The sequence below is a fragment of the Pantherophis guttatus genome, chromosome 16, assembly GCF_059756535.1.
Source record: "Pantherophis guttatus breed Tessera chromosome 16, ASM5975653v1, whole genome shotgun sequence".
In the NCBI taxonomy this organism is placed as follows: Eukaryota; Metazoa; Chordata; class Lepidosauria; order Squamata; family Colubridae; genus Pantherophis; species Pantherophis guttatus.
The window spans coordinates 2,249,520-2,272,657 of NC_142078.1; the positions used below are offsets into that span (position 1 = coordinate 2,249,520).

Genomic DNA, 23,138 nt, shown 5'->3' on the forward strand with positions numbered 1-23,138 from the left:
CAGAAGGAAATTGATCGAAAACGAATTAAGCCAACCAAGGCTTTCATGGCCACCCACTGAGAAGTGCTAAAGACATTATTTATGTCTTCTGGGGCGGTATATAAATCTAATAAAACATAAACATAAAACAAACATTTATTTTATTTATTAGTTTGATTTATATGCCGCCCTTCTCCGGAGACTCAGGGCGGCTTACAATGCGTTAAGCAATTAGTCTTCATACTTTTGTATATACCTGCTTAGTAGGGCTTTTGCCCCCCCCCCCAAGCGGTGTTCTTTTTTATACAAAGTCAGCTTATTGCCCCCACAAACCGGGTCCTCATTTTACCTACTTCAGAAGGATGGAAGGCTGAGTCAACCTTGAGCCTGGTGAGAATTGAACTCGCAGTAATTGCAGGCAGCTGGCAGTTAAATACTACTTTAACAGTAGTTTAGTCCACTGCACCACCAGGCTCCTAATCTTGGGATTAAGTCTTTGAAGAAATAATTTTCTTAAAGGATACTGGTGCTGGATGCATTATTTTAATTAGCATCCTTTTAATAAAATTATTTCTTAAAGGATATTAATTAAAGTAATGGATGCTGGATGCATTACTTTAATTAATATCCTTTAAGAAATAATTTTCTTAAAAGGTTACTAATTAAAATAATGCATCCAGCTCCAGTTAAGGTTAGTTGTGCAGAGTGTTTTGACTTCCAAAACACTGAATGATAATCTCACAGACAACTTGAAGGATTCAGCCACCTATTAAAATTGGCCCCAAGTTCATCAAAGGAAAACAGCGTTAAACCCCAGTATTTTCTCAAATCTTGGCACTGCATAGCTTTTACCGAAAATCACACAGGTGTCATTTCTCCCATTTAATCTATTTTATTTTATTTTTAAATTTTTTATTTTTAAACAAACATACAACGTAAATACATGTAAAAACACGTACATATACATTAATACAGTACACACACACACAAAAAGAAGTCTATCAACTAACTCATTTCATTTCTCCCGTTTCATCTATTTTAATACTCTGACCTCCTAGTGGCATTTTGGGATCCCTCTCTTGGCTTTGCTCAATCCCATTAAATGCAAATATTAGGATTTCAAGCCTAGATAATAATGGCTGTCATAATAATGGTTCTCTTGGGTCCCTCCACAAGCCACGATTGAACAAGCCGTGGCTTGTTTTAGTTTGCTTCCATTCAGAGGCAGCGCTCCTATTTTCTCCCTAACAACCCTGCGGGGTAGGCCGGTTCGCTCCACATCGTCTAATGAGGCCGAAAAGGGTTGCCGTTGAACGGGGAGCCTCTACGTGACAGTTCTGTCTCTTCCACGGCACGTAAAGGGAACCACGTCCGTCTGCCGCGGGAGATCGCGCGGACTGAGCGGCTCCTTCTGAAAGCCCGCCGGGCGGATTGCGTCCTCTCCGTTCATTGGCTACCGCCACACGTAGCAACACTCCCCCCCACTTTCTGTTTCTTTTCCTCCTGATTGGCTGTTCCCAGCGCATCACGTGTTCGTAGCGCACGCGCTCTCCCTCGCGTTGTGCGCCGCTATTGGACGACGCTTCGCGGCGGGAAAAGAAAGCGAACGCCGCATTGGCCGACGCGTGGGCAAAGAGGGCGGAGCCTATGCGATCGTTGGACACACCCCCAAGTAGGTGTGGCTTTCTCAGTTGGGGGGAAAAATGGTTGTCATTCCGGTTTCATTAAGCCTGTGCGTGACGTCACTTCCTGGTCCGTCACCCGGCATGTTCCCCCTCCTCCCGCGCTTCCGGCCGAGGGTTTCAAGCACTCTTCCAGCCGTAGCGGCTTCGAACAGGTGAGACCCGCGTCGTCGGTCAGGCTGGGGCAACCTCAGCGTCTTTCGGCCCGAGGGAGCGGCGCCCGGCAGCTAGGCCCGCGGGAAGCCACGGCTAGATTAGCTGTGCTTTATGAACGTGTCGTGTGAACGCAGGAGACCCGGGGATGGAAGAAGCGGGGGGAGAAACCCCCTCCCCGCCCCTCCCGAGGGTCCCTTTCCCATCCACACGTTCGGAGGGGGCTTTTATTTTGCGTGTGGCGCTGATACGTGTCAGAAGCACCTGCGAAGGGCAATAAAATCGGTCGTAAAAAAATACAGCACGGGCTGCTCTGAGGAGCCGCCCAGAATCCCTTTGGACAGTGGACAAAATTGAATAAATAAAATACATAAAAGAAATGAGTCGTGGCCCTTTTTTTTCATAGTCCTGGCTTCGGATGTTATCTTTTGTGCAAACCAGAGTCTGCCTTCCCTGCGCAGGATGAGGAGAGAACCTCTTTCTCCTTCTGATGGGAGAGCGTTTTAACAAACTGCATCCCTGTCTCCTTTGGTGGCAGATAGAAAGCCCCTACAGAGAGTGGTGAGGACAGCGGAGAAGATTATAGGAAGCTTGTTTCCCCGTTATTCAGGATGCTGCTTGTAAACTCTATGTGCTTAGAGCTCAAAGCATTGTTAGAGACCCCACGCACCCACTTTACCAATTTTTTTTTACTACCTGTTCTGGGGGCGTGGCGTGGTGGGCCTGGCATGGCTTGGTGGGCATGACTTGGGCATGGCAGGGGAAGGATACTGTAAAATCTCCATTCCCACCCCACTCCAGGGGAAGGATACTGTAAAATCTCCATTCCCACCTCAATCCAGGGGAAGGTTACTGCAAAATTCCCATTCTTCCCCCCCTCCCCCGATCAGCTGGGATTTGGGAGGCAGAGAATAGATGTGGGCGTGGCCAGTCAGAATTTTTACTACCGGTTCTCCGAACTACTCAAAATTTCTGCTACCGGTTCTCCAGAACTGGTCAGAACCTGATGAAGCCCACCTCTGCACTTTACTGTCTGTTTCTGTTGCTCCCCTCTGGCAGGAGGTTTCGAAGTAAGATTACTAGATTCTGTAACAGCTTTGTTCCTTATGCTATCCATCTTGTAAAATTCGCAGGATTCTTTTTTTTCAACATGTCTCTGCATACTAGACTGTGTGTACTATGTTTCTCTGTGTCCTATATTGTGCTTATGTGGTTCTATGCATAATGGTTATCCTTTGAGAGCTGAATGCAACAACATTTCATTTTAATGTATGCTGATTATGGTACATATAAAGTGAGAAAGTTCTATTCTGTTCTGTCCCTTCCCATCCCATTCTGCATTCTGTTCTAATTCTATTGTATATTCTGTTCTGTTCTAATTCTATTTATTCTGTGTTCTGTGTTCTATTCTCTATTCTATTCCTATTTCTATTCTACTCCTATTCTTATTCCTATCCATTCCTATTCTATTCTTTGACTTTTCTGTCTTGTTTACAGGCACCTCAGCAATGGAACTCGAGGCGGAACGAGAAAAAATCAGGCAGGAGATCGAAGAGCTGGAGAGGAGTTTGGGCCCAGTCATTCCATCAAATGGGATTGGAGTGCTGGACTCCAGTTTGGAATCTGGCTCTGAAGAGGAAGGTGCGGCCTGGTGGAAAACATCTCCATCTTGCCTTTTCATATCTTTTTTTATCACAAGTCTCCAGTGGCTGGACCCCAGTTTGGTGGGGAAGAGAGCCAAGAAATAACTAAAACTAGAAGCAGGGCCTTGGGTATTATAAACCGCATTCTTGTGCTAAAGATTTGCCTTGTGCTTTTACAAGATGTGCACAGTGCTTAAATGATATTGTAAAACACCACAAGAGAGAAAAATGTGATGGGTCCTGGTGGAAATTAGCAGAAACTCACAACACTGTTAATTATTACAAAAATGAGAGAACTGTTATCGTAAAGATCACTTGTAAATTATGTGTAAAATGGGCTTCCTGATCACCATATGCTGTGCTGTCTCAGCAACGCAGTCCTAAGTAGCCCCTTGTTTCCAAGTGATCTTTTGAAGTCTTTACGTTCCAAGTCGCCCAAAGTTGTCTCGAACTGCCAGATGGGATGCATATAAATTTAATAAATAATTAAACTGTTTCTCTCACATACATTTATATCTTCTCTCCTCAGATGACCTGGAAGAGGATGAATCTGATACTCAACTTGACATGGCAAGTAACCAAGCTGGAATTCTGCCTTGGGAGGGGATGCCTTTGAATATCATTGCACTACTGGGCATGTTTTCCTTTCTAACATCCATCTTTATAGAAATACAGGAATGATTAAAAAGAAGGAAGCAATGCAATGGCTAGAAATTGGGAGAAAGCAGAATTGATTTAGCCGCCTTTTGCAACCCATGTTGGCCTCTCATATTAATATTCAAGATTTTAAATGTACAGCCAATGTTGGATACAGCCAATTTGCATGCTTTCCACTCATAACAGGACTTTAAAACTATGCAACTCACTCTTAAATTACACTTATAACACAGCTAAATAACCCGTAGTTAAACTCCCTGGATTCTAATGATTAAAGAGAAATAATACCTAGCATTTAAATAACTCTCAAAATAATTTACTAAGACTGTATTACTATTATTCTTCTCTTCCTTAGTAGTATCTATTTCTTTCCACTTATTACTATAACCATATTTCTTGTCTCTTTCAATTTATATTGTTATTTGTTTCCTATAACAATTCTATAGCTTATTAGTAACCTTGACTATCACTAAGTGTTGTATCTTTTTATTCTTGATGAATGTATGTTATTCTCCTTATGTACACTGAGAGCATATACACCAAAGACTAATTCCTTGTGTGTCCAATCGCACTTGGCCAATAAAGAATTCTATTCTATTCTATTCTATTCTATTCTATTCTGTTCTGTTCTGTTCTGCTCTGCTCTGCTCTGCTCTGCTCTGCTCTGCTCTGCTCTGCTCTGCTCTGCTCTGCTCTGCTCTGCTCTGCTCTACTCTACTCTACTCTATTCAATAGCAAAAGATGGAAAAAAGAAATGAAGCTGTAGTAACATAATGTTCTTTTTTTCCCCAATCCTGCAGCCCTTGAACTTAACATTTTTATTGAGAGGAGTTTCTTGTTTTCAGGAACAATGATTTTCTAGCTTTAATCCCTTCTTCTGTATCAGGAGGTGGACCCAGGCGGGGAGAAAGGTGACAGCGAGGAAGATGAGGAGGAAGTCAACCTACCCCAAACCCCAGAAACCTGCCTCCAGATGAACCTGGTTTATCAGGAAGTGATCCAGGAGAAGATTGAGGAGATCAACACTCTCCTTGCCCAAAATAAAAAGCAACAGGTGAGTGAAGCTGCAGGGACCTCGGGAACAGGGTGGAAAAGCTTCGTCTCCTTTGAGACTCTCCGCTTTCTCAGAGGAGTTGTCACAGTTTGCCCATTTCACAGGTTAATGGGGATCAGAGCGTCTAATAGCTGTAGAGGACATGTGGTGTGATCTTCAGCATACAAGTCCACCCCTCCTCCCACACAAACACACATTATAATTCATCCTTTTTTCTCCTATTTAAAGTTTTTATTTTTATTTCTCAAACACATTTACATGTACAGTCATTTCCATCATTTTTCATTCATCTTTTCTTTTAACTTTCATTTTTCATTTTTACTTTTTCGGGGCTGCTCTTTTACCCTTTACCTTTACTCCAACCTTTCTTCTTCTCCTCCCCTTCTCTTCCTTCCTCTCTCTTCTCCTCCTTCCTTCGTTCTTCCTCTCCTTTTCTTTCCTACTTCCCCTTCTCTTCCCCCACTCCTCTCATCTTCCCCCCTTCTAACCTTCTCTGCTCCTCTTTCCCCTCCCTTTTCTTCCTCTCCTTTTCCCTTTCTTCTTCTCCTCCCCTTCTCTTCCTTCCTCTCTCTTCTCCTCCTTCCTTCATTCTTCCTCTCCTTCCCTTTCCTACTTCCCCTTCTCTTCCCGCCTTCTAGCCTTCTCCTCTGCTCCTCTATCCCCTCCCTTTTCTTCCTCTCCTTTTCCCTTTCTTCTTTCTCATCTCCTCTTCTCTCTTCTCTTCTCCTTTCCTCTCTCTCTACTCCTCCCTCCCTCTCCTGTTGTTTCCCTTTTCAGTTCAATCTAAAGTGGGAGGGGGGAGTAAAAGGGAAAAAAGTGAGATATCATAAAGATCTACACAAATGATGTAATAAAATTAAATAATAATTGAATAAGAAATTGAAATGAGAATAAAGATAATTAGAAAAACAGGGCTGCTCGAATAATTCATCCTGTTGTGAATTCCCCCCTCCCTTTTTCTGTTGTGGCCCGCCAGCGGAGCTGGTAGCAGACTCGGATAGTGAGGATGTTGGGGAGGATCATGGGCCAGTCCTGGAGTCTGGGGAGGGCTCGCTAAGCAACAAGAACTGTAGTCTGTTGGCAGGCGGTTTCCAGAAACCTTATCTTTGGCTTGCATTTTGGCTTCCTGGCCTGCATTTTTTCCCAGCCCTGCTAGAAGCAAGGAGAATTTTGTAAGGATGTTCACTCAGCTGAACTGTCTGAATAATTGGATGGTGGGATGCCTTCCTCTGACTGACTTCATTATACTGGCTAGGTGGCTCGGTGGCTAAGACACTGAGCTTGTCGATCAGAAAGGTCGGCAGTTCAGCGGTTCGAATCCCTAGTAAAGGTCTCCTGTGTGAGAAGGGGGTTGGACTAGATGACCTCCAAGGTCCCTTCCAACTCTTGTTACTGTTTATCTCAATTCTGGGATGTAGTTGCCCACAATTCTGGCTTCATGGGCGCCTTCTGTGTATGAATGTCCTGCAGGAAAAACTCACCTGGGAGCTGGCCGGAACAAAAGGCATGAAATCGAGCGATGGGAAATCCTTGCCAGCAAATATGTTTTTGGGCCATTTTATGAAACCGTACTTTAAGGACAAAACATCAGGGTTTGTAAGTATAATTGCAATGGTAACTTATTCAACTCAGATGCTGCCTGGCCCCGAAAATCTCTGCGGGGTTCATAGTGATCAAATTACAATCAGGTCATAAAAAAGAAAAGAGGGCAAGTGTGATTAAAGGGAGGGGTGTCCCTCTCACTCGGCCAAGGCCTGGGAAAAGACTCAGGTCTTCACAGCTCTGCTAAACAACAGTGAGGGCTGTTGGGACCTCGGGATGGAAAACTCATTCTAGAGGGCAGGTGCTGCTGTAGAGCAGGGTCCAAATAGAAAACAATTGTAGGAATACAGAGCACGCCCACCCTGCAAAATCAGAGTGGCTAGGCAGATATAATGGGAGACAGGTAGTCCCTCAGGTAACCAGGTCTTGCAAATCAGGGGTCCCCAACCCCCAGGCTACGGCTCTCTACCGTGTTCCTCTGAAAATAGACCCAACCAGAAAATAAGCCCTAGCATATCTTTAGCATACGCCTAAAGCCCTACCCCAAAAATAAGCCCCAGTTAAGAGCCTGCTCACTCCATCCCGCCACCTGGTTGCTCGTGGCTGCAACAGGGCAGGCGCCATGATGTGAGGCGAGGCAGATGGGGGCAGGGGTGGGTTCTAAATTTTTTTACTACCGGTTCTGTGGGCGTGGCTTATTTTGTGGGTGTGGCTTGGTGGGTAATGTGACAGTGGGCGTGGCCAATTTTTTTAAAAAAAACTTTTAAAAGCATTTTTTCTACAACCTTAAGGGGTTGCAGAAAACAATGCTTTGAAAAGCCTCTGCCGATCAGGCAACTCAGCTGGGATTGACAGAGGCTTTTCAAAGCATTTTTTTTCCTACAACCTCTTCGGCTGAAGAGGTTGTAGAAAAAATGCTTTGAAAAGCCTCTGACGATCCCAGCTGAGCCACACGATCATCAGAGGCTTTTTTAAAAAAACTTTTAAAAGCACTTTTTCGGCCGAAGAGGTTGTAGAAAAAATGCTTTTAAAAATAATTTTAAAAACCTCTGATGATGTGGGCAGGGTAGGCGAGCGGCGACTGGGCTGGGGAACGGTTCGGAGGCGTGGCCAGCCAATGTTATTACCATTTCTCGGAACTACTACAAATTTTTACTATCGGTTCTTGCGAACCAGTGCGAACCAGGAGCAACTCACCATTGGATGGGGGGGGGGAGTGGAGCTGCCCCACGGCCTGCACCCACACCCTGCCACCTGCTTTGCCTGTCCTGTTGCAGCCATGAGCAACCAGACGGTGGGCCAGGCAGGTGGTTGCATGTCCGGGTTGGTGTTATCAGGGCTCCCACTCGCCCGCGCTATGCAGGCTTCCCAGCCTCAGAGTGTGCCTGCCAAATGGAACTGCGCATATTATAGACCTTAGCAATTTCTAATTTCCCTGGTTTGCTTTTCCCTTCATATGAATGTCAGCTTTGTTGTTGTTATTCTCTGTTTGTTCTGTCCCCATCTCACACACATACACAAACAGATAGCCAAGGGTTAAATAAAACTGGCAGACAACAAATTCTTCCGATAAGAGGCTTGGCAGCAACCCAGTAGCTGCTTGCCAAGAACTTTACTCAGAGGGAGGGGTTGTTCCTCCGACAGATAAACCCAAACAAGATACACACAGTTCAAGAATTGTCAAGTCCAGTCCATATTAAATCCAAGGCAGATAACGTTGTTTCAAAGATACAATGTGACTCACTAGTAGTTTGTTTTGTCCGTCACAGAGTCTGAATGGCCACCTCACCCCCTTATATCCCCTGTGGGGTGTGGTCCAGTGACTCAGCCTAATCTCTGGCATGCCTCCTCTTCTGCTGAGTGCGCCTGTCTCTTCGACGCTGGCGTGGATCCAGCCAAGACTTATCTCCGTCACTGTCCGACTGCGAGGAGATACCTGGCTCCTGACAAATCTCTTCTCCTTTGGGAGACACCTGAGGCTTTGCCAGAGAGGAGGGTCCTGGAGAGGGAGGCCTGGCCAACTCCTCTCCTTCATGTTCGGAGCCTTCTCCCTCCAATAACACAGGCTCAGGTAACGGAGCCACAACACTGTTGTTTCCATGTGGTAGTGCTCAGTTATTGTCAAGGCAGGGAGAAAGATTTCAGCCAGATGTCCCTCCTGACAGAATTCGGCTGTCTCTCTCCTGCGATCTCAATATGCTTTTCCTGAAATCCCTTGAGCAGAGTCTCCCCTTCGTTCCAGAAGTCCCCAGGGAAGGCAGTTGTCTTATGGCAGGGATTGAAACGGGAAGTGCAATAAAAATGTCAGATTTCGTCCCCAGGGCCCTCCTGCCAACGACGACACTCGAGAAAAGGCGAGGCAAGGCATCAAGTCTTTCGAGGAGCTGGTCACTATCAAATGTAAGAGGCTACGGTAAAGGGGACCATTTGTTGGGGAAGAGGATGTAGCTCCTCACGGATGACCCTAGCATGTTGTAACCATGGTAAATGTATGCTGGCTGCCAAGCATCTGAACACAGATAACGTGACTGGGGATGGAAGTGCAAGGACCAGTTTTAAGTTACATTTTGTAGCGCCACTGTGTTGTGGCCCGCCAGCAGCCTGCGCGGATTGTAGTTGATTCCGACGAGGAGGCTGGTGTAGTGCTGCGCCAGCAGCCTGTGCAGCTGGCGCTTGAGTCGGACAGTGAGGAGGCTGGAGAAGATGTGGTGCCAGAGGCAGGGATTCAGCCAGGGCCTTCAGAAGCTCCAGAAGCTCCTTTAAGTGAAGAGGACGAAGAGGAGGATCCTCTTTTGAATGCACAGGCATGCAGAGCTGCCAAAATGCAGGAGTGGCTCCTCAGGAGGAGGTCTCCTTGAGAGTAAGGCTTGGGGCTAATTGGCCACTCCCTTAGCCTATTTAAGGAGGAACGCTGATTGCAGCAAGCTGTAGGGAACAACTTTAGTTTGCTCTCCTTCGCGTTTGGATTCTCTGCAACATTGCTTCTGGGCTTTCTGCCAACCCTAGTAAGGACTGCGATTACCTTATCTGTGGATTCTTGCAGGCTGTTAAGAAAATTTATTAACAAGCCTGTGTTTGCAAAAGACTGAGTTACTTGAGCAAAATAAGCTTTGTTTAGACTTTGTGTGTGCTGCGTTCTTTGGGGTCCGTAGCTGGGGCAGAACACACTGTAACTTTGAACAGTCACTAAACAAACAGTTTTAAATTGAGGATTACCTATACATTGCCTCCAAGTGCTTTGCACAGGGATTAAGAGCCGTAGTGGCTCAGTGGTTAGAATGCAGTATTGCAGGCTAATTCTTTTTTTAAAAAAAAAAGTTTATTATTATTTTTTTAAACAAACAACGCATCGTTAATCATTCAGTGTGTCATCTGAGTACATATTTTGTGTCCTCTACTTCTTCCTCCATCCTCTTACTGTATTTCTATCACATCTTTATATTTTCATTTAATTTGTTAAGACGTCCTTTCCAAATTTTGTACGTTTATATTAATTCATTTTGTGCTTCCTTTCTCCCCATTTTTCTTACTACAATTCTTTCTATCTTGCTTTTACATGTTCATACAATTCATTACATTGCCCGGCTAATTCTGCCTGCTGCCAACAGTTCGATTCTCATCGGCTCAAGGTTGACTCAGCCTTCCATCCTTCCGAAGTCACTAAAATGAGGACCCAGATAGTTGGGGGCCATAGGCTGATTCTGTTTAACCGCTTAAAGAGGGCTGTAAAAGCACTATGAAGCGGTATACAAGTCCAAGTGCTATTGCCCTTCCTTCCTTCCTTCCATCCATCCATCCATCCATCCATCCATCCATCTATGGTGTGGTGGTTAGAATGCAGTATTGCAGGTTAATTCTGCCTGCTGCCAGCAGTTTGATTCTCACTGGCTCAGGATCGACTCAGGCTTCCATCCTTCTGAGGTCGGTAAAATGAGGACCCAGATTGTTGGGGGCAAGAGGCTGACTCTGTAAACTGCTTAGAGAGGGCTGTAAAAGCACCGTGAAGCAATATATAAGTCTTAAGTGCTATTTTAATTTTATTTTAATTATTAATTATTGTTGTGTCTTGTGTTTTTAAATTGGCTGTACACCGCCCTGAGTCCTTCGGGAGAAGGGCGGTATAGAAATAAAATTATTATTATTATTATTATTATTATTATTATTATTATTATTATTATTATTATTATTGCTATTCCTTGATTCCCTTGCAAACTGCCTGTGAAGTCCTGGCCGGGAGACTGGGCTACCTCTTTCCCTGACAAGGAATTCACAACATTCAAAGCTAGCCTCCCCCACCCCCTGCCTCCCCCAGACTGAGAATTCCATCCTGAGTTTGATCCATTGAGCGTTGAATGCCACTTTCCTGAACCCTGACCCTGATCTCTCCTTCCCCAGGGAAGAGCCGGGAGAAGTTGCTGCTGCAACAGGCCGTCGTGAGTGACCGCTTACAGCATCTGCTGCAGCCAAAGCTGCTCAAGTAAGTTCCCTTGGCTTCTGGTAAGAAACAGGAGGGGGGCAAAAAAAACCCTTGTAGTCCCGTCGACTGGAACAATCCACACTTTCTTCTCCATCAATTTGGGCTTTTCGTAACATCACACCCAGATAATGCGTTCCCCATATCTGCCACGGAATGCTTCTCACTGTTCTGTCCCCAACCACACGCACACACACCAACAGACGTTCAAGAGTTAAAGACCAAACCAGCCGGCAAAATCCTTTTCCTTATGATAACGGAACTTGGCAACAACCTAGTGGCGGCCTGCCAAGAGTTTATTATTTACGAAGAGGAGAGATAACTTCTCCCCACTCCTGGTACATCAAAAGAAACAGCTCAATAATTACGGAGTCAATCAAGTCCAGAGATAATCCAGCAAAGTCTATAGCAAAAAGTCCGGCAATGCAGAATGGCATGGAAGCTTTCAGCTTTGTTCGTCCCAAGGTTTGACTGGCCACCACGTTCCCTTTTATACCCTGTGGGGTGTGGTCCAGTGACTCAGCCTAATCTCGGGCACGCCTTTTCTTCTGTTGTGCGCGCTTATCTCTGCGACGCTGGCGTGGATCCAGCCAAGACTCATTACTCTCATCACTGTCCACCTGTGGCTGCGTGGACGTGCTTGGCCCCAGCCCTATCTCTTGCCCTTCGGCGGACACCGAAGGCATTGCCAGAGAGGAGGGTCCTGGAGAGGGAGGCTTTGCCAACTCCTCTCCTTCACTCTCGGAGTCCTCTCCTGCCGATGACACAGGCTCTGGTAACAGAGCCACAACACTCACCGGATGCTGAACCACAAGGCACGCAAACCCATTTTAGCTCGGCTTGTGTGTTGGGGCCACCTAAGGTCCCGTCAGTTGAGGTGCCATCCTTGGGATCTAAGTGGCCCCTAGGGAATTCCCAAAGCATGTTCCCATTTCAGGGCATTCTTCTGGGACGAGGTTTTTCCCATAGCACAGGGGTGTCAAACTCAAGACCCAGGGGCTGGATCTGGCCCACAGGGCCTCTCTGGAAACAGTGAAGGACCAGGCCGCAGTGCCTCTGCCAGCGAAAACGGAGCCCTCCCAGCTCTGTTTTCGCTGGCAGAGGGTTGCAGGAGGCTGTCGCAGCTGAAAATGGAGCTTGAGAGCCTGTTTTGACTGGCAGAGCTCTTGGGCCATCACAGGCACCTCAGACATGAGTGATGTCAAGCTGGCCACACCCACTCTGGCCACACCCACCCCAGCCCCCCCGACCTCAAATACAACTCTGATGCAGCCCTCAATGAAATCGAGTTTGACACCCCTGAATTAAGAGGGAGATTTATACAATGCCATCGCTTATACTTTGGAGGGTGAGAATTTTTCAGCCTTGGGGTGAAAATCTTTGTTTCTTCGTTGCTGCATAGATTATCCGGCTTTAAAGCTTCAGGTAAATGTTTCCTGTTCTCCAAGCTGTTCAAGACACAAATTAAGGCGCCTCTAGAATTGGCCTGGGCACGCTTGAGTCCTGCCCCCAAGGCTGTACCTCTTGAGATAATTTCGTAGTACGACTGGAAAAATGCGAAAGGACGAGGCCGCTCATATCGTCCAGCTTGTTGCAGGGAGTTGTTCCCATCTCTGGTTTTTTTTGTGTGTGTGTCTGCATAGATCTCTTCTCATTGTTTCAACAGGGTGGATTATCTGAATGAAAAACGAGAGAAATCTAAAGATGAGATGGAAAAGCAGATCTTGGCGAAGCAGATCCAGGAAACAGAACGTGAAATAAGTGAAATCAAGTAAGACTCGCAGCTCGAACTCCAAAATGGCAAAGGTCGTCTTCTATTGACTGCTTGTGTCCCTGAAACAGATGTGAGCGAGAGCCAGAGGTAGTATTCACTTACTGGTTTGCAAATGTGAGCGCACGCGGTCCTTCCGCGCATCCGCCGAGCGTCAAAAACAGGATGTGATTATGTCCGGGCAGGTGGGCGGAGCCTCCAGCAGCCGCCACTACCAGTTTACCAGTTGTAAAACACGGCCATGTTAGTGCAGGCAGGGGTAGGCTGCTGGGGGTTCGCAGGGATTCGGGAGAACCTCTAGCTAATGTTCTGTGCAGTTCGGAGAACCCCCAAAAACCTACTCCTGGCTGGCCCCTCCCTGCCCACTCTGCCCCAACTGCGGCCCGTTTTGGATGCTGGTAAGTGCAGGGTGTGTGCGGAAGCTTGGGGAGGGCGAAAAATGGGCCTTCCCAAAGTTTAGGAAAGCCAAAAATGGCTCCATTTCAGGCCTCTGGAGCCTGGGGAGGCCATTTTTGCCCTTCTGGAGGCTTGAGAAAAACCTCCAGAGCCTGGGGAGAGCAAAAAGCCTCCCCTCCCCAGCCATGGTGCAGGAGGCTGACTAGGCCACGCCCACCATGGCCACGCCCACCCAGCAACCAGGCAGAGAACCCCGTGCTAACATTTTTGAAGCCCACCCCTGACCGCAGGACCCTGCAAATGGCTGTGATTGTGGCCGCGTTGCAGGGGATCGAAGTTCGGCTCATGTGGCCGAACTTGTGTCAGAAATTCGAATCCAGGTCACAAGCCAAGGTAGGTCTGTTCTAACTTTGACCTGCAGTAGCTAAGCGACTGTAAGTCATGGACTGTCCGTAGGTTAATAAGCAAAACGGAGCTGAAACTGGTGCAGCAACATTTAAGACGAGGGGAGACGACTGCAAAAATCTGCCTTCTCCCAAGTGGCTGCTTAAAGAAAACAGCATAAATGCTTTTCTAACTACGGTTGTGTCGGCACTTCAAGCTGCATTTACTCTAGTTCTGACATAAGAAGGAGAAGCGGAGGCGTCTGGAAAGGGACGTTTGACTTTTCACCTACTTATTTTCCCTGGAGATAATATCCCCTAGGAGATGGGATGGGAGGGGGAAATTCCTCTGAGCTGGAGCAGTAGATTAGGGGTAGAATGACTTGGAAGATGGCCAATGAGTGCAGGGGAGTGGGGAACAGAAAGGGAGGGTTTTGGGTCTGGAAGTCAGTGTTGGCTGCGATGGAGTCAGAGTTAGAATGTCGTGCTTCATAAATGGGAGGTTTTCTTCAAAGACTTTGTTTGAAATGCAATTTATTTGAGACGACCTAGAAACCTGAAAGGCTGTGTTTCCTCTGGATGTAGTGTGTTGCCAGAAGAAGCTTTGCTGGGAAACAGACATGACGAGCATGACTGGGACAAGATTGCCAACATCAATGTGAGTCCACCCCAGTCGCTCTTCCTTGTGCCTCCAAAATCTTCTGCGGGAACAGTGGAGCGAAATTTAGCCTGGAAATGAAATTTCCCCTGTAAATGTAAATTGATGACCATTTATTCCATCTTGCATCCTCCCTAGTTTGAAGGAACACGCAACGCCAAAGAGCTGAGGAAATACTGGCAAAATTGTGAGCATCCCAACATCAACAAGAAGGAATGGAGCGAGGAGGAGATCGAGAAGCTGAAGGAAATCGCTATCCGGCACGGCGGTCTGCATTGGGAAGCAGTCGCCCAAGAGCTGGGGGTAAAGCCAGCGACTCTAGCCAGGATGCGTTAGAACAGGGGTGTCAAACTCGAGGACTGGGGGCAGAGGTGGGATTCACTTACCTTCCCTACCGGTTCGCAAATATGAGCGCGCGCCGGTGTCCATGTGAACCAATGAAATAAATGCACACGTGCGCAGCAGCTCTGACCTCCTCTACCTTCCCCATTTCTCCCCCTTTCTGGCCTGCCATTCCCCACCCAACCCGCTGCTTCTACTCCTTCCCCAGACGCAGCGCACAGCCTTTCAGTGCCTCCAGAAGTTCCAGTCCTACAATAAAGATTTCAAACGGAGCGAATGGAGCCCCGAAGAAGACCAGATGCTCAGGCAGCTCGTGCAGGAAATGCGAGTTGGGAATCACATTCCTTACCGGAAAAGTAAGCCACCTCCCCAGGAGAGGATCCTGATTGTAGCACCCGCTGTCAAGGTTCCCTTGGTTGACAAACCCAACCAAGCAAGCACTTAATGGGTCTGGATGGGCAGGAACAGGCTCAGACTCAACCCCTCCAAGACTGAGTGGCTGTGGATACCGGCATCTCATGATCTAGTATCCCCATCACTTCGGATGGGGGGGGGGAATTGCTTACTCCCTCTGAAAGGGTTCGTAATCTTGGCGTCCTCCTTGATTCACGGCTGTCCTTGGTGGATCATCTGACGGCCGTGACCAGGGGGGCTTTTGCACAGGTTCGCCTGGTGCACCAGTTGCGCCCTTTCCTAGACAGGGATGCCCTCCGTACAGTCACTCATGCTCTCATTATTTCTCGGCTGGATTACTGCAATGCCCTCTACATGGGGCTGCCCTTGGGGTGCACCTGGAGGCTCCAGCTGGCCCAGAATGCGGCTGCGCGGGTTGTTACGGGAGCTTCCCATTACTCCCGTGTAACACCTTTCCTGCGCGAGCTGCACTGGCTGCCGGTGGCTCTTCGGATCCGCTTCAAGGTGCTGGTACTTACCTATAAAGCCCTTCATGGCATGAGCCCGGGGTACTTGCAAGACCACCTCCTACTAGCCTCCCACCGCCCAGTGCGCTCACATAGGACTGCTCTCCTCTGGGTGCCATCGGCCAGACAATGTCGGCTGGCGGCCCCCAGGATGAGGGCGTTCTCTGTGGTCGCACCGACCCTCTGGAATGGGTTACCCACCAGCCTCCGGATGGCCCCTGACCTCTGCATTTTCCGTGCCGACCTGAAGACATGGCTTTTTCAGCAAATTCCCTGATCTGCCACGAGGTTTTAATTGTCTGGGGATTTTAAATTGGCTTGTTTTAGCACTATTTTATTGTTATGTTGTTTCTATTCTGTGAGCCGCCCCGAGTCCTACGGGAGAAGGACAGCATATAAATTTGATAAAATAAATAAATAAATAATGCAAAACTTTATTAAAGTACATCATTTTGGCACAGAATGAAAGCAAAACCAGCTCTGGCTAATTCCCGGACAGTTCAGTATAATTAAAGTATAGAATCCTCCCTCCCTTCATCAGTGCAGGTCACATTGTCCAATTAGGTGTCCAGGTGTTATGGGAAAATCTCCACGACTCTGGCAGACACCTGCTGGTATGTCCTTGGTTCCCATGAGACTGTTTCTTGTTATCGTCTGGAATACACATTCCAGTCTCTCCCTCCCAGAAGTGTGGACTTCCAGGTCCCAGAATTCCCCAAGAAGCCAAGTTGGTTGGGGAATTTTGGGAGCTGAAGTCTACACATCTTCACATGGCTAAAATTGGGAAACACCGGTCTAGATTCTTGTATATCCTTCCAAAATGTCCCCGGTGGGTATTTGAAAGCCAAAGATGCGAGGAGTTTAGGTGCCCAGGCTTGAGATGTTGGAGCAGCTGATCTTGAGAGGCGCCTGGCTCAGGTAAGGCGGGGAAGCCCTCTTCTGCGGGAGGGAGCAAAGCAGCTGCTCCAGTGCTGCACATAAGCGACGATCAAGCCACAGAGATTTTCTGGTCCAGCAAAATGCTGACTCCAACTGTTGCGTGTTCCACAGTGGCATACTACATGGAGGGGAGGGACTCTGCCCAGCTGATCTACCGATGGACCAAGCGAGTGGACCCCAACTTAAAGCGAGGCGCCTGGACGCCAAAGGAGGATGCTGTAAGTAAGGGCCCTTTTCCGTAGGGACGCTCAACAAACACCTGTCGGCTAACTCCCCTGGGAAAATTGCTCTGTAGCACTATGTGGGCATCTCCACCAGCTCCCTTTTCTTTCTTTCTTTCTTTAATAAATTTTATTAATTTTCTATTAATTACATTTCTTAGTGTTTAATAAACATTGTGTTGTCTGAGTATTTAATTTGCTTAACAATACATACTACATTCTTAACCTCCACCCCATTTTTCCAACCACTGGTAAAATAAGTTCCATGTTTGATAATATTCCATGTCTTCTTTCTGCTTGATTTTCAATCTCTATCCATTTCTGCACAGTCTAGTATCTTCTTAATTATCTCTTCACCTTGAGGTGTTCCTTCATCTTTCCAATATTGTGTGAAGATAATCCTTGCTGCTGTTAAGACATGTAATATTAAATAGATACTTTTCTTATCAAATTTTTCTGTTATCATCCCTAATACAAACAATTCAGGTTTTTAAAATCTACTGTATTTTTTGGAGTATATGATGCCCCTTCCCCCCCCCAAAAAGAGGGTGAAAATCTGGGTGTGTCTTATACTCCGAATGTAGCCCTGCCTAGCCTCTCAAACGGAGGTTTCAGAGGCTGAAAAAAGCCTCAGAAATGAAGCTTCAGAAAAAAAGTCTCAGAAACAAAGCTTTAGAAAAAAGCCTCCAAACAGAGCTTCAGAAAAAAAGCCTCTGAAAGGATGTTTCAGAGGCTTTTTTTCTGAAGCTCTGTTTCGGAGGCTTCCAGAGGCAGGAAAAAAAGTTTTTTCTGAAACAGTTTCAGAAGTTTCAGAGGCAAAAAAAAAAAAAAAAAAAAAAAAGCAAGGCACAGAGCTCACAACCAAGGAACCTGTTGCTAAAATTCACCTTTGAGAACAGCTGATTGGGGGTAATCCGGAAGGCCGATCCACCCGCCAATCAGCTTTTTTCTTATTTTCCTCCCAAAAAGCTAAGGTGTGTCTTAAACTCCGAAAAATACAGTACATGTTTCCCTGATATCTTTTCTAGCCAACTGTGTATTTTTGCCCAAGCTCCCTTTTGATTCCCTCAGTTGCTGCTGTTTGAAGGAGGGCAGGACCACCTCTCTTCCTCCGCCGGCAGCACACATTCACCTGCCCCCCCCCTCCCCCTTTTGCCTTATTCTTCCAGTTACTCCTGAAGGCCGTGGAAAAGTACGGAGAGCGGGACTGGTATAAAATCCGGGCGGAAGTGCCTGGCAGGAACGATCTGCAGTGTCGAGACAGGTAGGTCCCACCTGAGCACTTTGGCTGTTGGAGGGTTGCTACTCTGCCTGCCCTGTGTTACATCCAATACCTGAGGGGCTGCCACAGAGAGAGGAAGGGATCAAGCGGGTGAAATGCTCCCGGTTCGGACTGGATCACCCGATCCGGTAGCGATGGTGGCGGGTGGTTCGGAGAACTGGTAGCAAAAGTCCCTGCCTCCCCCCCATGCCCAGCTGAGCTGCGCGATCATCAGAAGCTTTTTTTTTTTACTTTTAAAAACATTTTTTCTTCTGCCGAAAAAATGCTTTTAAAAGGCTCTGACGATCCCAGCTGAGTTGCCTGATCGTCAGAGGCTTTTTTTTTTCTTTTAAAAGAAAAAAAAATGCTTTTAAAAGAAAACAAAAGCCTCTGACGATCAGGCAACTCAGCTGGGATCGTCAGAGCCTTTTAAAAGCATTTTTTTTCCCTACAACCTCTTCGGCCGAAGAGGTTGTAGAAAAAATGCTTTTAAAAGTTTTTTTTAAAAAAATATTTGGCCACACCTGGGGCCAAGCTATTCTCCAAAGCACCCGAAGGCCAGACAAGGAACAATGGATGGAAACTGGTGAAGGAGAAATTCAGCCTGGAAATGAGGAGGAACTTTCTGACGGTTGTTAAATGAATGGGGTTGAGTAATACCTTTTCTTTCCTCTCCACCTATGATTGCAGGTACTTGCATTCCTTGCACTATGACATAAAGAAGGGGAAATGGAGCGAAGAGGAGGAAAAGAAACTGATTGAGCTGACTGAAAAATACGGCAGGGGTAAGGGAGGGGGGGCTTTCCTGACCAAGACTGGGGTTTGGGGAGAAGCTTGAGGCCTGTGCCTTTGCCCTGTTCGGGGGGCGGGGAGGGAGGTTCAGCAGGCCCTAGAGCAGGGGTGAAATTCAGCAGGTTCGGACAGGCTCTGGAGAACCGGTAGCGGAAATTTTGAATAGTTCAGAGAACCAGCAAATGCCACCTCTGGCTGGCCGCTGAGCTTGTCAATCAGAAAGGTTGGGGGTTGGACTAGATGACCTCCAAGGTCCCTTCCAGCTCTATTCCATTCTAAAACCTGATGCACTTTCCATTGTTTTGATTTTTACACGGGTAGCAGAAAGCTGGCTAAAGGCTTCTGCAACCGGCGCTTTGAAAATCGAGGCTTGTCTTGCATTTATGGACATCATCATCCGTATTGGATGGCTTCTCAAGTTTTCTTAGCCCTTTTGCTGCAAGAAAGGCAGGCTGATTTCTGAGAGTAGCCTTCAGAGAGACTGCCCTATCCCAAAGGTGCTTTTTTTCAATAGGCAACTGGACTTTCTGGTTTTTTCTTTGAAGACGTTTCGCTTCTCATCCGAGAAGCATCTTCAGCTCTGAGAGAAGTAGAGCTGGAGAAGCTTCTTGGATGAGAAGCGAAACGTCTTCAAAGAAAAACCACGGAAGTCCGGTTGCCTCTTGAAAAAGCACCTTTGGGACAACCATGACCTGGATGACGGAGAAGCTCCATAGACAAGCCTGCCCTGTATTTATAGATTATTTTAGTTCCAGGAAGTCAGGGGAGGAAGTGACTCCTTTGTCCTCTCTCTCTCTCTCTTTAGGCCACTGGGCAAAAATAGCCTCAGAGTTGCCCCACCGCTCCGGATCTCAGTGTCTGAGCAAGTGGAAAATCTTGCTGGGGTATCGAGTGAGTTTCAGCTCTTCCTTACGTGATTTTTTTTTTTTTTTTTGAGAATGCCTATCTGTTCTGATCTGTTTTGTCCCCAAACACAACAGAATCCTCTGAAGATTCCTTTATTAGGAACGCCAGCAGCCCCGGCAAAAAGTTTTTCTCTCAATGCAGACTAACAAGTCTGTCCAGGAGGAGAGATGAATAGTTGTCTGACACACCTATTCATCTCCACCCCCTGCCTTTTATCCCCAGAGCTAGGGTGGGGCTTCGCTAGCAACGCTGATTCTTCCGTCCCAAGGACCGGCCCATGGATTTCCACTGCTCTCCTCTCCTCTGCCTTCTACACAGCCAAGCATCAGGCACTGGACCCAGCTGTTCCTCCTCTTCCTCATCAGCCACCTCCAGACCTGGGGGCTGTTGACTCTCCATCGGAGGGCTGACGGACAGCCCAGGCTCCGCCTCTCTCTCTCTCCCCCTCCCTCTCTCTCCCCCTCCCTCCCTCCCTCCCTCCCTCCCTCTCTCTCTCTCTGCCAGCTCCATTCCCTTTTCCCCCTCGGAGCTCTCAGGTTGCCTTGATGCTGACCCTCACCCCCACGCCTCCCCCTTCTCCGCCTCCTCTGATTCAGGTGCTGGAGGGTCCAGCGGCCTGTTGTAAATCAGAGGTCCAGGCTTTTGCTCTGATCAAAGATGTCTCTCCCGCTCTCGCAGAGAGCTTTACTTTTTATACAGTTTTACACAGGCAGATAAAAAGGCAGGACAGCAACAGTGTTCTAATTGGACAAACTATTCACCACCACCCCCCAAGATGCCATCCTCTCTAGGTGAGATGAGATAATACAGATCAGAGCCAAAATGAGATGATAGGCATGAGCTAAGGCAGCGTGTTGCTCTTAGCTTGGCACTACGACCTTTGACCTACCTCTACAGCAGCTGACAGGCCGCCACCCTATCTTTATGGGGCAGGTCCTGCTCCTGTGGGTCCCACCCAGATCTAAGGAAGGCCGCTTTGACGCCGTCGCGCTGAGGATTGGGTCTGACACACAAAAGGCTGAAGCTGGGCTGGTTGTGCCCTGTTAAAACAGGAGAGGTTTTGCAGTGGGAAAGACATCCCAAGAAATGCTACAGGTAGTCCTCAACTTAACAACAGTTCACTTAGTGACCCACTCAAAGTTACGACGGCACTGAGAAAAAGTGACATAGGGCCGTTTTTCACCCTTACGACCATTGCAAGGTCCTCATGGCCACGTGATAAAAAGACACTCAAACACTGGTTCATATTTATGACCGTTGCAGTGTCCCGGGGTCCCATGATCCCTTTTTGCAATCTTTTGACAAGCAAAGTCAGCGGAGAAGCCAGATTCATTTAACGACCATGTTACTAACAACACAGGCAATGATTCACTTTAACAACGGTTTACCGTGAAACAACGGTAAAATGGGGCAAACTCACTTAACCAATCTTTCGCTTAGCAACTTAAATTTGGGGCTCGATTGTGGTCGTAACTGGAGGACTACCTGTACTTTCTGCCCTTGTAAGATGCTTAAACTCAAGGTGTCAAACTCAAGGCCCGCAGGCCCGCGATGTGGTCAGATCCATCCTGCAGGGGCATCCTAGAAAATGTCAGGGGCCGACCCACATCGCTTTGACCCGGTCTACTCAATGTAAAGAGGAAACTTGCCAGCAATTTGGGGAGTGGCTGCAAACTGGCCACACCCACTCTGCTGGCCACACCCAGTGACTGGCCACGCCTGCCCAGCCCCCCCAACCCCCTGGGAGGTCAACCACAGCCCTTGTAAGGATCGCCTCTCCTTCCTACTTAAGAAAGTGAGAACTCTTGAAAGGTGGTTGTTCAAAAGGATTCTTTTATTAAGCAGAAGTGAGAGCCATCCAGGTAAAGCAAGATCTGAATACCCTTAGGCAAGGCAGTAGGATTAAAGTGGTAGAGACCCCTCCCTTTAAGTCTGAATGCAGATTTCAGCCAATACACAAGTTTGAAGATGTTTCCTTTACTAGTTTCTCTGAGAATCTGAACAAACATGTATTCCCACCATTATCCTTTAAAGTGAGACAACCCACATGGCTATCCTAAAAATCCCTGCAGGTAAAGGGGATCTCAGGGCTCTTTGGCGCCAGGATATAGGTTGTAAAATCTCTGTTGACACAGGCAATGCTAGGGAATAGAATCCAAGTGTCCCCCTCCTCCGATTGAATGGCAGTATCACTTTTAGGGATCTGACAGCCCTGATGCAGCCCTCAATGAAATTGAATTTGATGCCGCTGCTTTAGAAGGAAAGGATAATGCTGGTGTTGTGGTAACACACACACACACACACACACACACACACACACACACACAGAGCCTCCCAGAGTCCCTTGCTCTGTGTTGCAGCTCTCCCTCTCTCCTTTGTGTTAAAGAGGTACAGGAGGAAGAAACAAGGAAGCAAACGTCATCCAAGGTGCAGACGTGTCCACCGATGGAGCTCCAGCCCCTCGGAGTCCAGCAGTGAATATTCAGACCTGGATTTGGATGTGGACGGTGCTGAGGAGAAGGACGAGAGGCCCAAGGCCCATCGGCCCAAAGGGGCCGGTCGCTGGAGAGTTCCCAGCCTGGATCTCTGGGTCCCTGCCAGGAAAGATCTGTCTGAAGCCAACCCTGGAGAGCTGCCGGCTGTCACTCTGCTTTCCAAAGGTTTTGATGTCAACAGGAAGCGGAGGCTGGACTCTGGGGCTCTGCTGGGTCCAGAAGAGGGACAGAGGGCAGAAGATTTCGTTGCCCTCACCCCAGAGACTCCAGAATTGGCTCAAATGAAAGGGAACGAGGTAAAAAAAAAGGCACATACACACACACGAGATGTACGGTACCTAAAATCCCAGCTTTGGGTGACCTTTTCCGATGTTGAATGTGGTTCCCAGAGACCTTCTAGCATTGCCATTGAATTATCATTTTTGCAGAAGGGAAAATCCTAAAATTACTATTAAAATATGACTATGAGGAGTCGTCCATCCTCATCGGCCCGTAACTCACTGAGTTAATTGTGAGTTAATTCAGCAAAAAGGACCGTAGTCCTCTTCTCCTCCTTTCTGAAGGTCTAGTTGGGGTTTGGGCTGAAAAACATTCTGATCCTTGGTTTGGGATGGAAGTCCGAACAGCAGAGGTAGAAAGTCTGGTCAGCTTCCTCGCTTTTATATGAAACCTAAAACAAGGATGGGGCATGACGGCTCAGCAGTTAAGACGCTGGGCTCGTTGGCTGGAAAATCGACAGCCCAGGTTTGAGACCCGAGTGCCATGCGACAGGGTGAGCTCCCATTACTTGCTCCAGCTTCTAACCATCTAGCATGCAAATGCAAGCAGATAAATAGGTACCCGCATTCTGTTTGCCTTGGTGAATAGTCA

General features: G+C 47.4%; 1 protein-coding gene across 1 annotated transcript in view; it reads left to right on the forward strand.

The window, feature by feature from the left end:
* Positions 1 to 1,715: 1,715 nt before the first annotated feature.
* Positions 1,716 to 23,138, forward strand: part of SNAPC4 (small nuclear RNA activating complex polypeptide 4) — a 34,625-nt gene continuing 13,202 nt past the window's right edge. Inside the window, exons 1-16 of the mRNA XM_034427134.2 lie at positions 1,716 to 1,816; positions 3,312 to 3,455; positions 3,987 to 4,027; positions 5,001 to 5,168; positions 6,639 to 6,764; positions 9,032 to 9,110; positions 11,106 to 11,187; positions 12,851 to 12,955; positions 14,320 to 14,392; positions 14,531 to 14,695; positions 14,943 to 15,090; positions 16,705 to 16,811; positions 17,984 to 18,078; positions 18,766 to 18,860; positions 19,673 to 19,758; positions 22,160 to 22,564. Of these exons, the coding sequence (XP_034283025.2) occupies positions 3,323 to 3,455; positions 3,987 to 4,027; positions 5,001 to 5,168; positions 6,639 to 6,764; positions 9,032 to 9,110; positions 11,106 to 11,187; positions 12,851 to 12,955; positions 14,320 to 14,392; positions 14,531 to 14,695; positions 14,943 to 15,090; positions 16,705 to 16,811; positions 17,984 to 18,078; positions 18,766 to 18,860; positions 19,673 to 19,758; positions 22,160 to 22,564 (1,908 nt within the window). The 5' untranslated portion in view covers positions 1,716 to 1,816; positions 3,312 to 3,322. The remainder of the gene's footprint in view (positions 1,817 to 3,311; positions 3,456 to 3,986; positions 4,028 to 5,000; positions 5,169 to 6,638; positions 6,765 to 9,031; positions 9,111 to 11,105; positions 11,188 to 12,850; positions 12,956 to 14,319; positions 14,393 to 14,530; positions 14,696 to 14,942; positions 15,091 to 16,704; positions 16,812 to 17,983; positions 18,079 to 18,765; positions 18,861 to 19,672; positions 19,759 to 22,159; positions 22,565 to 23,138) is intronic.